Source organism: Schistocerca serialis, chromosome 3 (assembly GCF_023864345.2).
Source record: "Schistocerca serialis cubense isolate TAMUIC-IGC-003099 chromosome 3, iqSchSeri2.2, whole genome shotgun sequence".
Lineage (NCBI taxonomy): Eukaryota > Metazoa > Arthropoda > Insecta > Orthoptera > Acrididae > Schistocerca > Schistocerca serialis.
This window is the reverse complement of record NC_064640.1, coordinates 109,284,031-109,301,502: the sequence shown is the minus strand read 5'-3', so window position 1 is coordinate 109,301,502 and position 17,472 is coordinate 109,284,031. Positions and strand designations below refer to the sequence as shown.

Genomic DNA, 17,472 nt, shown 5'->3' with positions numbered 1-17,472 from the left:
GCGTTCGATACAGTACCGCACCGTCGCCCGATAAAGTAAGAGCCTACGGAATATCAGACCAGCTGTGTGGTTGGATTGAAGAGTTTTTAGCAAACAGAACACAGAATGTTTTTCTCAATGGAGAGACGTCTGCAGACGTTCAAGTAACCTCTGGCGTGCCACAGGGGAGTGTTATGGCAACATAGCTTTTCACAATCTATATAAATGACCTAGTAGATAGTGTCGGAAGTTCCATGCGGCTTTTCGTGGATGATGCTGTAGTATACAGAGAAGTTGCAGCATTAGAAAACCGCAGCGAAATGCAGGAAGATATGCAGCGGATAGGCACTTGGTGCAGGGAATGGCATCTGACCCTTAACATAGACAAATGTAATGTATTGCGAATACAAAGAAAGAAGGATCCTTCATTGTATGATTATATGATAGCGGAACAAACACTGGTAGCAGTTACTTCTGTAAAATATCTGGGAGTATGCGTAGAGAACGATTTGAAGTGGAATAATCATATAAAATTAATTGTTGGTAAGGCAGGTGCCAGGTTGAGGTTCATTGGGAGAGTCCTTAGAAAATGTAGTCCATCAACAAAGGAAGTGGCTTACCAAACAATCGTTCGACCTATACTTGAGTAATGCTCATCAGTGTGGGGTCCGTACCAGGTCGGGTTGACAGCGGAGATAGAGAAGATCCAAAGAAGAGCGGCGCGTTTCGTCACAGGGTTATTTGGTAAGAGTGATAGCGTTACGGAGATGTTTAGCAAACTCAAGTGGCAGACTCTGCAAGAGAGGCGCTCTGCATCGCGGTGTAGCTTGCTGTCCAGGTTTCGAGAGGGTGCGTTTCTGGATGAGGTATCGAATATATTGCCTCCCCCTACTTATACCTCCCGTGGAGATCACGAATGTAAAATTAGAGATATTCGAGTGCGCGCGGAGGCTTTCCGGCAGTCGGTCTTCCCGCGAACCATACGCGACTGGAGCAGGAAAGGGAGGTAATGACAGTGGCACGTAAAGTGCCCTCTGCCACTCACCGTTGGGTGGATTGCGGAATATAAATGTAGAATGTAGAAAGATTCGGCGAATTTCGGCTGCCGAAATGTGGGAACTGACTAGCCGAACCCTGCCTTCCACCTCTTCGAGCGTATGGCGATTGGTTGCATACACCTTGTCTTTTAACATTCCCCAAACGTAAATATCCCACGTATTAAGATCTGGAGAACTAGGAGACCAGTCAAGTATCCTATCATCAAAAACACCTTGTATTGCTGTCATAGATGCATTGGCGATGTGTGGTCTTTCACTGTCCTGCGTGAAATAACCGTACATATTTTCGTTAGGTGTAGAAAAACGATGCAGTTTGTTCACACACCTGCCAGAACATATTGTTTGGTGGAAAAAGATTGGCCCAATAATTAGTCTTGCACTAATTGCACAGCAATCATGTTTTCACATAATGCAGAGGTTGTTGTTGTAATTCGTGAGGATATTCGGAACTCTAATGTCGATTGTTCTGAGACTTTAAGTACCCTGACAAATGCAGCCATGCTTCACCAGAACAAAATGCATCTCAAGATCAACTTCATCATCATGTACAGACTGTAACAGCCAGTTGCTATAACGACATCGAGCGACAGTATCTGAGTTCCTCAGTTGATGCGCTACCGTTATTTTGTATGGTTTCAGTCTCTGCTCTGTGAGCAGATGCTCTTGACACACTAGTCTGAAGTGCCAAACGGCGCAGAGATTTTCTCGGACTTCTTTCCAAGGCCTCCCCTATCTCGTCTAATTTATTTTCGGTTGAAACACTAAGTTCTCTAGGTCCTCGCTGTGTAACACAAATTCAGTCTGAAATTTCTTCACTCATCTGCATATCATCGAATCATTGGAAACATGTACAACGGGAAATTTTCATATGAATTCAAACCGACATTCCAGATACCATTCTGCTTTTGCATAGTTCAGCACCAGAAATACCCGTTGATCCTTAGTGTATACTATACCGAATGGAAACTCAATAGGAAACTCAAAACAAAATACCCGAACACTCGGTCGCAATAGTATAGAAGAGACGCGTACTGTGTTTCTCTCAGGACCGGGCCCAACGATATACGGGCAGGAAAAGCCTCGGATTCGGCGCAGTTGCAATAATGACGTCCAGCAACAGTATTTGAAGCGATTAAACTTGACAAAAAAGCAAAAGAAAACACCGGTACACTCAGTCGCACAGTGTAGGAGGTACGCGCGACGTACTGGTGTCGGAGAACTGCAGACCCAGCGGCAACAACCGGCAACCGCACCGCGCGACACGCGGACCCCTGCCGGGCGCTATCGTAAGCCATCCTGCAGTTTCTCCTTGACAACTACTCCTACTCCGTAGCCGAATTTTTATTATTATAATGTTTAAAATGTAGTGGGAAAGAAATGCTAACTTAAGTAAGTACATAGAAAAGCATGTAAATGTTCAGCATGTAGCAATATTTGCAAATTAATTTGTGATGTGAGTGTAAAATGTCTCCTTCCATATCATTACGATTTACCGTGCAAATGATCCCTGGAACATGAAACTAACTAACGAACTTCAGTATGAACTTCGCTTGTAACCTCCCCCTCACATATCGACCTTAATGTCAGTGAAAAATTGAACCGCGTGTACCTAATGGAAATTTGGGAAAAGCAATCGTCACCGAAGTTAATCTGTCGGTAAAGAGGGAGGAAAAGGTTACATCTCAATGGAAGGAAAAATGCAAATGAAACCGGTGGAAATCAATTTTGAAAAAGGGTAAAGTTAATAAAGAAAGTACATGTGCGGTCGTTACGTTAACAATTAACTGGCGTTAATTAGATATTTGAGATTTGGGGAAAATTTCGGTCGCCAGTCCTATGGACAATTATTATAATAACTGAAAATGAAAGATTAATGCACATATAATTAGTATTAGAAGCGTGGCAACTGAAGGTTGACACGTGTTGTGTGAAAACTGAATGTTTGTCAGAAGTAATAAATTTCGCTACATTCTGACCTAATTTAGCAAAAGAATTAATAAAACCGGAAAATTGAGAGTTAATTTAGTGACTGAAATTAATAGTGAGCTTTGTTTCTGAAGCACTACGAAATTCAATAAAATAAGGTTAGTCTTGGGCTACCTCAACAATCATTTCAAAAGCTACTTGAATCTACGCAATTTAGAATTAAGATATTTAACTTTGAACTTGAATTTAATGATTCTGAACAATTAACAATAGTAAAATTTAGTACGTACCAAGCTGAGCTGTAGTCACAGGTAAGCTAAAATATGGTAACAAAACTCGCACTCATAATTTGTGCTTGTATAATCTAAATATCGTAGCCAGCTATGAATACTTTAACTGAACTTTGAAATTAAAGCAGTGAAATGGAATAATATTACTTTAATGCTGGCGTTTGAATTTCAACGACACTCGGGTTCATTTCGGAAAAGGAAGGGACCCTGCATGGTAATGCAAATGGGACAATGAGCATCAAAGGTTCATGCTAAGTTGCTGTAATTTTGTGATGCAGCAATTTTAAAAGCTGAGGTCTGCCATACAGTTCTAAAACTTCACGTGCTTCTAGTCTTCCATGTTGGTTGATTGAAGGTTTTGCAGTCGCCGGTCGAGCAGGTGACGACAGTCACTCATTGTCGGCCGTCGCTGTTGCAGAAGCTGGATGTTGGCCCGCCTTCTTCTCGACACGGTCACCAGGCGAAACGGGCTCTTGATGTGCGCCAGCTAATGCTTCCCGTCCCCGACACCGTGTCAGAAACTATCATAGCAATTCGAGCGCAATTGCATGCTGCCAAACCCCGAAAGCGCGGCAACTCGCGGGAGCGTCACACAACGCACCTGCTCCGCCGCCCTACCCCAGTCAGACTCTCCCTGCCCGCTCTCCACGCGGCAGAGTTAACACTACCAAAGATCCTAAACACTTTGGTTCGCCACACGACCTATCGATGTAATCGTTCGATAACATAGTTTTCCCTGGGCCAGACCCAGCATAAAAATACAAATAATATTCACAAAACAAACCAATTATACATCGACATAAATGCATATATATATATATATATATATATATATATATATATATATAAATAGTGAAACAATTACAATATATAAAGACACAGAAATGTCATATCTTCGGGTAACAAAATAAGGAAAAATCTATAGTACAATAGATGGAAATAGGAGGATATGCATTTCCGGCGTTACAAGTTTCATTGAGTAGTGTAGACTCTGTTTGAAGAAACACTTTCAACATGTTAAGTGATTATTTTTTAAGCACACTAGCTCTTCAAGCCAACATGGCAAACATGTCACCAACGTAAAATTTCTAAGAAAAACCATCTAGCAGATGAAAGCAGCGCGCACACATCTGGATCACATGACATTTATTTAATAAATAATGCTCATTTTTCTGAATGAAAGAACGGCTCTATCCCCATCAACATTTGCGTCAAAAGGCATTTCGAGTAACATCATTGTTGGCTGAAGACCAAATTCAGACGTAAAGAAGACGACAACAATTTTATCTAGATTCCCTCACAGACTGCTAGTTATTTCGGCTTGCAATTACTATTGATACCTATGTAATCAAACTGTGTTCGCAAGAAAATAATGTGGATGACATTTAACTGCTGTACTTATCCCCCAAACGGAACGGCCTTGCCGCAGTGGCTACACCGGTTCCCGTCAGATCACCGAAGTTAAGCGCTGTCGGGCGTGGTCGGCAATTGGATGGCTGGCCATCCAGGCCGCCATGCGCTGTTGCCATTTTTGGGGTGCACTCAGCCTCGTGATGCCAATTGAGGAGCTACTCGACCGAATAGTAGCGGCTTCGGTGAAGAATACCATCATACCGACCGGGAGAGAGGTGTGATGATCCCACGCCCCTCCTATCCGCATCCTCCACTGAGGATGACACGGCGATCGGATGGACCCGGTAGGCCACTCGTGGCCTGAAGACGGAGTGCTTTACTTATCCCCCAAAATATAAAACTACAAGAATAGTTACATGAAAAATCTTATTCAGCTGCTTTTTGTGTGTGAAGGCTTTTTCTGTCATTGAAAGACGCCTGTGATGAATATTTATGAAATAGTTAACGATTTATTACCTTTATCTTAAATAAGTCCTCCTTGATATAACTGTAGTATTTTATCTCGAATGAAAAACAGCCCACAGTTGTACTAAATTACGTTTATTTTAAACCCTGACCATGGTTTCTACTATAATAATATAGCCTTCTTCAGAAGTCACACACACCAATAAATGAAAAATGTCAGCCCAGCGGCTGCGTCAATACCAATAAAATAACTTCAACAAACATAAGCCTGTTTCGAACATAAGTAAAATTACATATAGCACCGTACGTCCTCTGCCCCCTACCTCTGTTATTTTATTGGTCTTGACGCAGTCGCTGGGCTAAGACATTTTTCATTTATAAGTGTGTATGATTTCTGAAGAAGGCTATATTGTTATAGCAGAAACCATGATCAAGGTTAAAAATAAACATAATTTAGCGCAACTGTGGCCTGTTTGTCATTCGAGACAATTTCGTAACGGTTGCTGTTGTCGCTGCTATGATGAAAGTACACCACTGGCCATTAAAATTGCTACACCAAGAAAAATTGCAGATGATAAACGGGTATTCATTGGACAAATATATTATACTAGAACTGACATGTGATTACATTTTCACGCAAGTTGGGTGCATAGATCCTGTACCCAGAACAACCACCTCTGGCCGTAATAACGGCCTTGATACGTCTGGGCATTGAGCCAAACAGAGCTTGGATGGTGTGTACAGGTAAAGCTCCCCATGCAGCTTCAACACGATGCCACAGTTCATCAAGAGTATTGACTGGCGTATTGTGATGAGCCAGTTGCTCGGCCGCCGTTGACCAGACGTTCTCAGTTGGTGAGAGATCTGGAGAATGTGCTGGTCAGGGCAGCAGTCGAACATTTTCTGTGTCCAGAAAGGCCCGTACAGGACCTGCAACATGCGGTCGTGCATTATCCTGCTGAAATGTAGGGTTTCGCAGGGATCGAATGAAGGCTAGAGCCACGGGTCGTTACACATCTGAAATGTAACGTCCACTGTTCACAGTGCCGTCAATGCGAACAAGAGATGACAGAGACGTGTAACCAATGGCACCCCATACCATCACGCCGGGCGATACGCCAGTATGGCGAAGACGAATACACGCTTCCAATGTGCGTGCACCGCGATGTCGCCAACCACGGATGCGACCATCATGATGCTGTAAACAGAACCTGGATTCATCCGAAAAAATGACGTTTTGCCACTTGTGCACCCAGGTTCGTCGTTGAGTACACCATTGCAGGCGCTCGTGTCCGTGATGCAGCGTCAAGGGTAACCGCAGCCATGGTCTCCGAGCTGACAGTCCATTCTGCTGCAAACGTCGTCGAACTGTTCGTGCAGATGGTTGTTGTCTTGCAAACGTCCTTATCTGTTGACTCAGGGATCGAGACGTGGCTGCACGATCCGTTACAGCCATGCGAATAAGATGCCTGTCATCTCGACTGCTAGTGAAACGAGGCCGTTGGGATCCAGCACGGCGTTCCGTATTACCCTCGTGAACACACCGATTCCATATTATGCTAACAGTCATTGGATATCGACGAACGCGCGCAGCAAAGTCGCGATAAGATAAGCCGCAATCGCGATAGACTACAATCCGACCATTATCAAAGTCGGAAACGTGATGGTACGCATTTCTCCTCCTTACACGAGGCATCACAACAACGTTTCATCGGGCAACGCTGGTTAACTGCTGTTTGTGTATGAGAAATCGGTTGGAAACTTTCCTCATGTCAGCACGTTGTAGGTGTCGCCATCGGCGCTAACGTTGTGTGAATGCTCTGAAAAGCTTTTTGCATATCACAGCATCTTCTACCTGTCGGTTAAATTTCGCGTCTGTAGCACGTCATCTTCGTGGTGTAGCAGTTTTAATGGTCAGTAGTGTAGATAATGGTAGAAAATTCCTTTCATTCACGTGTACCCTCTGTCTTGCAGTTTTTGAGAAATTTTAGTTTACATTACTTTATTACTGTGTTATTATTTGACGTCTATTCGCATCCTGTTTTCCACTTTATTTTGTGCATCTTCTAATCCTCACATCACTCTTTCGAGCTCGCTGAGATTCAGAACAGAAAATTTTCCACAGTGGGTGAGGATATTAGGTTGGAGGTCAAACACGCACTGACACTTATATTACGCTCCTTTAGTATGTAGCCTTAAAAATGAAGCGTTAATCAGTTAACGTACGTACTTACCAAATGTTAAGTTGAAATGTTCTTGCTTTCAGTGTTAAATTCTGGGACAAGCAGTGTGAGTGCTAACGTATCATCAGAGCTGCTTCATTGCGGAGCAGACTATTGTCCAGCAAGTGGCGAAACTGAAACCAATCCAAATCTGGCACGTCCAGATGAAGACAAAATCAGTATTATAATGTATATATACATCGGCTGTATAGTTCTCGCAGCGCTGATTATTCTCCTTGGAATTGATCAACATGAGAGGTATGTAACATCAACTGGCACTCAGAACTTCAACACGCAGGTCCGAACACTGTTTACAGCCTTTGTAGTGCAATATGCTTGTTGTAGCCTTGTTTCATCAACAAAGGAAATAAAATTTTATAATTCGTCTTTTTTAACAATCAAGTGTGATGTAACATCTATAACTACAAAAAAATGCAACGTACTATTAAATTTTACCATGGATCTTATAAGCAATTAACTGTATTATATTCGCAATAGTTATGTTTTCTTGTCCCTATTTAAGATAATTTTGGTATGGTGTCACTAACTAAAATATTTTTGTCTCAGATGACAATTATTTCAAAGTACTGTAAAACGGGTAAGTTAGATTTTGAGGCGTCATTCATTAGTTCACTTGTTATATTTCTAATGTTGATGAAAATACTCGATGTGTTAAGTTATTCGTTTCTCAAAAATATTTATTTAGTTTGATATCAGCCTCAGCTGATTTATCCTCCAGAGATTTTTAATGATCTTTTACAGGTACGAGCAGAAAAGCGTTTGGTCTCAGGTGACAGCAACCTTGAGACTTCATGTTGATCGGAAGATGCTTCTGATTTTACCTATCTCCCTATGGCTTGGAATTGATTATGCTTTTGTTGAAGCTGAGTATTCTGCAGTAAGTGTCATAATTTCAGTATTTTATACTTCATACTTTTTTAATTGTTGATATCTTACATAAATCTTCAGACGAAATTGGTATCTCGTGTATTTTTGTTTAAAACAAGTCCGTATTTAAATATCTTAAACTGAAAAATATCGTGATTTTAAGTTGTATAAATTCGCTTCAGCAAGGAGGAAGAGGGATGTTATCGCTTGATTTATTTAAGAAATACACTCTGACGGTTGAATAATGATGAGAGATCTTTCATTTTTTTTCTTCTGGTGATAAAGATGTGGTTTTAATTAAGAGTCGCTTGTACAAACTCGCTGCCATAGTCTCAGTGGCTAGGTAGGCATTGTGTTTAATTGTAGGCATCGATTTCAGAGCTGATTCAGGCCGTGCAAAATCTCGCAGTGCATACAACCTCTCGTATTCAAGCCGCACCTTTTTAAGATTGAAGTCAGCTGATTGGTATTCCTGCTTAAGGGAAGTCTCTCTAACAAGGGAATCACTTTTGACAAAGCTTAGGTATCAGAGTAATGAGGGAATTAGTATATTTCATCAAAATATACAAGGTATTAGAGATAAAGTTAGTGAACTGCTTATAGATGTTGACTCTGAAATTATTGGTATATCTGAACACTTCTTAAATAAGGAGATAATTCAGAGGCTTCCTTTACCAGGATACAGGTTGGCTGGCAGCTTTTCGAGGAGCTCTATGCGGTGTGGGGGAGTAGCCATGTATGTGAAAAACGGCATCCCATTTGAGTCAATTGATGTTTCAAAGTACTGCACTGAAAAGGTGTTTGAATCCTGTGCAGGTGTGGTTAAATTTAACGGAGCTAAACTTCTAACTGTTGATTTATAGATCCCCAGACTCCGATTTCACAACATTTTTGCTAAAGCTAGAGGAGGTTCTTGGTTCACTTTATAGGAAATACAAAAAGTTAGTTATATGTGGTGACTTCAATATTAATTGTATAAGTGATTGTGCAAGGAAGAGGATGCTGGTAGACCTCTTTAATTCATATAATCTAATGCAAACCGTATTCTTTCCAACGAGAGTGCAAGGGAACAGTAGAACAACCATAGACAACATTTTTGTTCATTCCTCATTACTAGAAGGGCATTCTGTTAGCAAAAATGTGAATGGCCTTTCAGATCATGATGCACAAATTTTAACTTTAAAAGATTTTTGTGCTGCAACACGTGTTAAATATAGTCATCAGCGGTTCAGGAAAGCTGATCCAGTTGCTGTAGAGACCTTTGTAAACCTTATAAAGGAACAAGAGTGGCAAGATGTTTATAGCGCTGATACAGTAGGCGATAAATATAACGCTTTTCTCAAGACTTTTCTCATGCTCTTTGAAAGTTGCTTTCCGTTAGAACGTTTAAAACAGGATACTAGCACAAACAGGCAGCCTGGGTGGCTGACTAGAGGGATAAGAATATCTTGTAGAACAAAGTGGCAATTATATCAAAACGTTAGAAACAGTCAAAATCTAAATGCAGCAGCCCATTACAAACAGTATTGTAAGGTGCTTAAAAATGTTATTAGGAAGGCAAAAAGTATGTGGTATGCAGATAGAATAGCTAAGTCTCAGGATGAAATTAAAGCCATATGGTCAGTCGTAAAGGAAGTTGCTGGTCTGCAGAGACAGGTCGAGGATATAGAATCAGTGCGTAGTGGGAGTGTCCGTGTTACTGATAAGTCGCATATATGTACAGTATTTAATAATCACTTTCTGAATATAGCAGGTGAACTAAATAGAAACCTAGTCCCAACAGGGAATCATATAGCGCTCTTAGAAAAAAGTGTTCCGAGACTGTTACCTGAAATGCTCCTCCATGATACTGACAAGAGGGAGATTGAGTTAATAATTAAATCACTAAAGACCAAGAACTCACATGGGTATGACGGGGTATCTAGCAGAATACTGAAGTATTGTTCTATGTATGTTAGCCCAGTTCTCAGCCATATCTGTAACTTTTCCTTTAGGAGTGGTCGGTTTCCTGACCGATTAAAGTACTCGGTAGTGAAGCCACTTTATAAAAAGGGAGACAGGGATAATGTTGATAATTATAGACCTATTTCTATGCCATCGGTGTTTGCTAAAGTTATCGACAGGGTTGTATATACAAGGTTACTGCCGCATTTAAATTCACATAATTTGCTGTCGACTGTACAGTTTAGTTTTAGAAATGGCTTAACAACTGAAAATGCTATAGTCTCTTTTCTCTGTGAGGTTTCGGACGGATTAAATAAAAGGTTGCGAACGTTAGGTGTTTTCTTTGATTTAACGAAGGCTTTTGACTGTGTTGACCACAAAATATTACTGCAGAAGTTGGACCATTATGGAGTAAGGGGAGTAGCTTACAATTGGTTCTCCTCTTACTTTAAGAACAGAAAGCAGAGGGTAATTCTCCGCAATATTGAGAGTGGTAGTGATGTTCAGTCCCAATGGGGCACTGTTAAGTGGGGCGTTCCCCAAGGGTCGGTGCTGGGGCCACTGCTGTTTCTTATTTATATAAATGATATGCCTTCTAGTATTACAGGTGATTCAAAAATATTTCTGTTTGCTGATGACACCAGCTTGATAGTGAAGGATCTTGTGTGTAATATTGAAACAGTAACAAATAATGTAGTTCATGAAATAAGTTCGTGGCTTGTGGAAAATAATTTGATGCTAAATCACAGTAAGACTCAGTTTTTACAGTTTCTAACTCACAATTCAACAAGAACCGATATTTTGATCACACAGAATAGGCATATTATAAGCGAGACGGAACAGTTCAAGTTCCTAGGCGTTTGGATAGATGGTAAGCTGTTGTGGAATGCCCATGTCCAGGATCTTGTTCAGAAGCTAAATGCTGCTTTATTTACCATTAGAACAGTATCTGAAATAAATGACACTTCAACATGAAAAGTAGTCTACTTCGCATATTTTCATACGCTTATGTCGTATGGTATTAATTTTTGGGGTAATTCTTCTGATTCAAAAAGGGTATTTTTGGTTCAAAAACGGGCTGTTCGAGCTATATGTGGTGTAAGTTCGAGAACCTCTTGTCGACCCCTATTCAAGAATCTGGGAATTCTGACATTGCCCTCACAGTATATATTTTCTTTAATGACGTTTGTTGTTAGCAATATCAGCGTATTCCCAAGAGTTAGCAGCTTTCACTCAGTTAATACTAGGCAAAAATCAAATCTGCATGTAGAATGCACTTCCTTGACTCTTGTGCAGAAAGGAGTGCAGTATTCTGCTGCATCCATTTTCAATAAGCTAACACAAGAACTCAAAAATATTTTCAGTAGCCCAAACTCTTTTAAGTCTAAACTGAAGAGTTTCCTCATGGCTCACTCCTTCTATTCTGTCGAGGAGCTCCCGGAAGAGCTAAAAAATTAAGCAAATTCCAGTGTTACATTGTTGATTTTCTTCATTTAAACCTACGACTTGTCACCTGAATGTTTTTTTATATTTCATTTCATCTGTTTCTAATATCGTGTTACAATTTCATGTATTGACTCGTTCCATGACCATGGAGACTTCTCCTTAATTTGGTCCCACGGAACAATAAATAAATAAAAATAAATAAAAAACGGGCATTCAATTTCACGTCCTGCAGTGCTAAAGTAGTATCTACCTAATTTTCCTTAATCACTCGGGGTGGATACAGAGAAGTCCAATTGATTTTTCCATTCTTGGATAATTTATCTGATTCTCAGTCTCTAATAAACTCGACTTCGAGAAGATGCTATACTCGAACTTTCATTCCTTCATTGCTAATTCAGGTTCGTCCTGATTTTTATCAAGAGTGATACTAAAATACCTTTTTTCCATGACTTTCACAAAATGTCGATTCCTCAGTCTTTGCTGAACAACTCTGTTCTCCTCACACTCAACGGATATCACATCCTAACAAACAAGAAGGGTTTTCTTCTACATTTACATACATACTCCGCTAGCCACCAATCGGTGTGTGGCGGAGGGCATTCGCGCCAAAGTCCTATTCCCCCCCCCCCCCCCTTCCACCTGTTCCATTCGCGGATCGCGCGAGGGAAAAACAACTGTCTGAACGTCTCAGTACGAGCTCTATTGTTCCTCATCTTTGAATGGTGATTATTGCGCGATTTGAAGGTTGGTGGTAATAATATATGCTCTACATCCTCGGCGATGATCGGATTTCGGAATTTAGTGAGCAGCCCTTTGTTTGTGTTACAAGTTTTAATTTTCATTTATAATTAACAAAACTCTTTATTCTTTTCAGATTATCTTTTACTACGATTCATTGATTGTCGAGTGTCATCAAACATTTGGTAATGCTTTTACTCACCGCCATAAGCAATTACTCTGATACTTTGCAGGGAGAATGCGGTCAAAATCAACAGTGGTCTGTGTTCGGTATTGGTGTTCTCTTCTGTGAGCGCAAAGGTGAAAAAAATTCTAGATAATTTCAGAGGCAGAAACAGCGAGCCAATGTGTATCGACCACCGTTGCCAGCTTTTAGGAGAGATAACAGATAGGTCACGTGCCGAATGACGGAGGCAGAGCGCAAGCAAATTATCTGCCTAGCAATTGAATTAAGTTAATGGAAATGAGTGGAATCAGGGTAGATGGAATCAATGAAATGTACCGATGACAGGTAAATACGTTCAGAAACGGCGGACACGTAATGTAATTAATTTCTGAACAGATAACATTTGAAGAGTGGAAATGGAAAACATCCTCGTGATATTTTTTTTTTTACAAATCGCGTTTTCAGAGCTATCGCGTTCTCCGAACTGTGCCACATATCCCTAGATTTAATGCATATGTCAATCCAGGGAAAAATACTTTCAAAAAAAAAAGTGGTTCAAATGGTTCTGAGCACTATGGGACTTAACATCTTAGGTCATCAGTCCCCTAGAACTTAGAACTGCTTAAACCTAACTAACCTAAGGACATCACACACATCCATGCCCGAGGCAGGATTCGAACCTGCGACCGTAGCAGTCGCGCGGTTCCGGACTGAGCGCCTAGAACCGCTAGACCACCGCGGCCGGCAATACTTTCAACATGCGTCAGTAGGTGATGCACGCTCTTTGTATCAAGTAGTGCTTTTCTTTGGAATTCCAAAATTTAAAAGATATGAGAAGTGGTTTTTGTTGACTACTAGTTAAAAACTTATTACTGTATTTCTGTACTTCTATTATGAAAAATAAAACGAAGTGCCTCAGAATTAGTGGCATTTGTAACAAAAACATTCTTCCTGCTATTTTGTCGAAAACTGACATTCTTGAGACTGATGCTGTGTACAAAATACAAAGTGATTCATGCAAAGAAGAAAACATTAATTAGTCACTGTTTTAACGCTATTTATTTAAACAAATAGCGCTGTTACCTGTTTAGAACTGACAGGTTCATCTTCAGACGGCTGTTCACACTTATATTACACTAGTTTACATTAGTTGTTGGCGAAAAAGGCAACGATTAAAGTAAACAACACCAGACTTTATATAAATGTGAACAGTCGTCTGAAGAATGACCTGACGATTTGGATCCGGTAATAGCACTATTTATGTAAATAAATAGCATTTTTAACAGCGGCTTGTTGCTGTTCCCTTCTTTCCAACTATCAAATTGTAAAAAATTTCTTATTGGCACTCATTAACACTGTTTCTTGGTATGTCAAATAGAATGTTCTTAATAAAGCATTTATATTCTAATTTTTGTAATTATTTTTTGTGGTAATTCAGCGAAAAACATAAATCTGTGTTATCAGACTATCTTCCAAATGTTTGGATACAAATCAGTTGTACAGAGATACACTGTTTTTTCATTCACCTGACGAATGTCAGATTTGGCATTTCCACTCTTCATTTAATATCACTGAGTTGGGCTGTCTTCATCAAAAATGGTTCAAATCGCTCTGAGCACTATGGGACTTAACATCTGTGGTCATCAGTCCCCTAGAACTTAGAACTACTTACACCTAACTAACCTAAGGACATCACACACATCCATGCCCGAGGCAGGATTAGAACCTGCGACCGTAACGGTCACGCGGTTCCAGACTGAAGTGCCTAGAACCGCACGGCCGTACCGGCCGGCCTGTCTTCATCCTCATTGATTCCACGCACCTCAGTACAGCGAGCGTAATTCATCTGATATACGTCCCTGTGGCAGGGTACCCACGGTTTTCCAGCAAATCTGTTCCCAATGTCTGCAAGTGGTACGTTCTCCACATACACCATGTGAGGATTTCTGATTGTACTGTTCGGAAATAATAGGAGAAAACATCAGTGACACTAACAATTTGTGTCAGGCCTAGAGCCATACCCAGATGCGCTAATAGTTTAGGTGACTGCTACCGATAAGTGGAGATCCAGGTTTGAATCCCTGCCTGGCAAAAATTATCATTTGTGACGTCGTATTTTTATGTGTCTCTTTGCCATACTATATCATGCACTCACTTAGTTACGTGTATACTACCGTGCCAGCCCTTCGGAACACCTGACTCAACGTAAATCTACTAATGCGAGCCTCTAAAGCACAAACAGGACGCACAGTACCTCTGCAGACACTCGATAGTCGCACTCCTGTAGATTGCTTCTGTTCAGATTAGAGTACAGTGTTTCCATTAACAATGTCATGTAGCAGTTCCGGGAGACATTAATGTGAATAACATAGAAAAGTGTGCCTATGTTGCAGGACTCCAGTTCTGATGAATAAATACAGGATTAGCTTGGAAAATAAATGACAGCAAGTTCAGCATCTCCCACGACTTTACATGAACTGCCTATCCTTTATGTTTAAAATCACAAAAATTCTAAAGATTCATTGGGCCGACAATTCTAGAATAACAGATGAATTTGACAAAAGACTGCTACACCCAATAGCGAACAAACGACATAAGAAAAATCTCTGTAAGCCTCTCATTATTGTTAAGAAAGTTATGCGTTTTACTAGGTGATATTGTCAAGTTCAATTTGAAGGATTTTCTGGGTGCAGGATTACCTACCACAGGATTATTTAACTGCTGGTGTTGCTATAGTAAGCTACTCAAACGAAATTTCTTGCAATTACGACTTGAGATTGTTACCTTGTCTAGTCATCCTGATTTGTATTTTCCTCGAGTATTCCGAGTAATCTAAAGTGAAATCAGGGATGATTCATAGTGGATGTACCTAGCACAATTCTTGCTATTATTATTATTATTTTATTACTACTATTTCTGCGGTTATTGTTGTTCATACAACATGGTAGTCTTCCAAATCAGAGTCTTAGTTATGAAAACGTTCTTATATGTTGTTAATGATCACTTGATGCCATTTGCTTCCAGTTCAGTCGTTATTTCTATGATACGTGCTATCGGCAACTTCTCGTCGCAGAACTACGGCGATATTTCAGTTTTAGCGCGTCCTCTTCCATTCGGTATAGATGTCAAAAAAAAAAAAAGAGTAAACTTCGCATTGCCATTTCCTTCATTATTTCATACTGTATAGACAGGGCGTTTCATAATACCTCTTACAGGCTTCTAGAGCATGTAGAGGGGACTTAGTAGTCAGGTTTTGATAAGGAACTCATGTCCGGGGATATACCGTTTGAATGTATATGAGTTTGAAGATCGTATCACTTTTAAATCTCCCGCTTCGCTGTACGACACAGCGGAGGCAACGAGCTCGGCCCTGGGTGCCCTATAGGAGCGTGGACAATATTTCGAGGAGTCGTCGTCGTCTCGTTATGTCCGACGAGACGGACATCCTCTTCGAAGTGGAGACTGCGGCTCGTCCGTGGCGCACCACAGTCAACCGTCCTAGTTGCAAATGCGCCACTTGCTCGGAACGGTTGTTGTCGTCGTCGTACGAACATGGTATATGACGTCATTTTTTCAACAGGGAGTGACGATGGTGCCCTCTTCACAGTTTGTGTGCGAGAGATTTAATAGTAATCTAACCTTTGAACTTATTTTACTAGCAAACTTTACATTTCCAGATATGAGTTCCTTACCAAAGCCTTGTCTGCTAAATCCCTTCTAAAACCTCTAGAAGCCTGCAATACCAATTGTGAAACGCACTGTATACAACTCGTTATTGCGTCTTATTATTTGCTCGTGTTTTGTTTGTATTGCGCCCATTAATTTTCTAACTATCCGTCTTTAGAGTATCTCTGGTCCGTCCAGCTTGTAGTTCAGTGTTCAGCATTCACCAGCATACAAAAATTCTGGATTGAACATCATAGTTTCGTATTTATAGAGATACACCCCCTGTAAATTTTTTAGTTAACCGTATGCTATCCAGATTTTGTAACTGTTACGTCCACTCTAGAGCACTCTAATTCATTCTGTTTCCTCCAAGATATTTAAATATACTAGCTCTTTCTGTCTTACTTATCGGATTTTCTACATATATTGGTGAATTTTTTAAAAATTTGTCACGAATTTAGTTTTCTTCAGTTGAAATTCTGAGACAGGTTCCTCGAATTTTCGCTAAAAGATATACTTGAGGTATTGCTACCGTTAGATTTGCTGGAAGTACTGCAGAGACGGCTACAGATGATAAAAAGTTGAGCGTGATTTCATTTGATTTACTCCGTAGAATATTTGTTTCAATTCTATAATTTTTGAGTTCCAAATTCCGGACCCTTACACTTTTTTCTAAAACACACTTAAACAGTAAAGATTATAATCGTTCCCCTTGTCTTTTTATTTTTAATGGAGCAGATATTTCGCCCTTAACTTATATTGCATTTGTTAATGCAGCACGCGTTATTTTGCTAATTAAATTTAGTCTCCGAATTCGCTATTGTGTTCTAGGTCATAAGAAGTGTTTGCTCCGTTATAGATAATAATAGGCACATATAAATATAACCAAGAGAAACTTTAAAATATATACGTATAAGTGAAAAAAAAAAAACAATGGCCACCACTCACACGCGTATGCATAGACTCGACGATTGGTGTGTCACGCATATACCAGTTTGGGCAATGTATAATTGTGAAGTAATAATAGGCAGAGAACTGGGTATAGTTGCAGTCAGTCGGCAAATCTCGAGTTCTTCCGAAGCTTCCAATAACATATCGAGTAATATAAGGTGGAAGTTATTCGCTGAGAACTTGAATTAATTCCTTTTATTTTCTTATTTGATTACATTTTGAATTGTTTTACTTCTACATCAGCATTAAAAACAGTTGCTGGTAATGTAATTTATATACAGGGTGTCCCACAAATGTTGCGACAAGCTTCTAGGGGTGGTTGGGCGCATTATAAGAATTGAGAATTGTGGTAAACGACGTCGTACGCCGCACCTAGGAGC

At 40.2% G+C, this 17,472-nt stretch overlaps 1 protein-coding gene across 3 annotated transcripts in view; it reads left to right on the top strand.

Moving 5' to 3' along the window:
- The window catches only part of LOC126471539 (UNC93-like protein), a 417,881-nt gene that overhangs the window by 315,465 nt on the left and 84,944 nt on the right, over positions 1 to 17,472 (top strand). For all 3 annotated transcript variants that reach the window (XM_050099766.1, XM_050099764.1, XM_050099765.1), the window contains 2 exons: positions 7,338 to 7,551; positions 8,056 to 8,191. In XM_050099766.1, the coding sequence (XP_049955723.1) occupies positions 7,338 to 7,551; positions 8,056 to 8,191 (350 nt within the window). The remainder of the gene's footprint in view (positions 1 to 7,337; positions 7,552 to 8,055; positions 8,192 to 17,472) is intronic.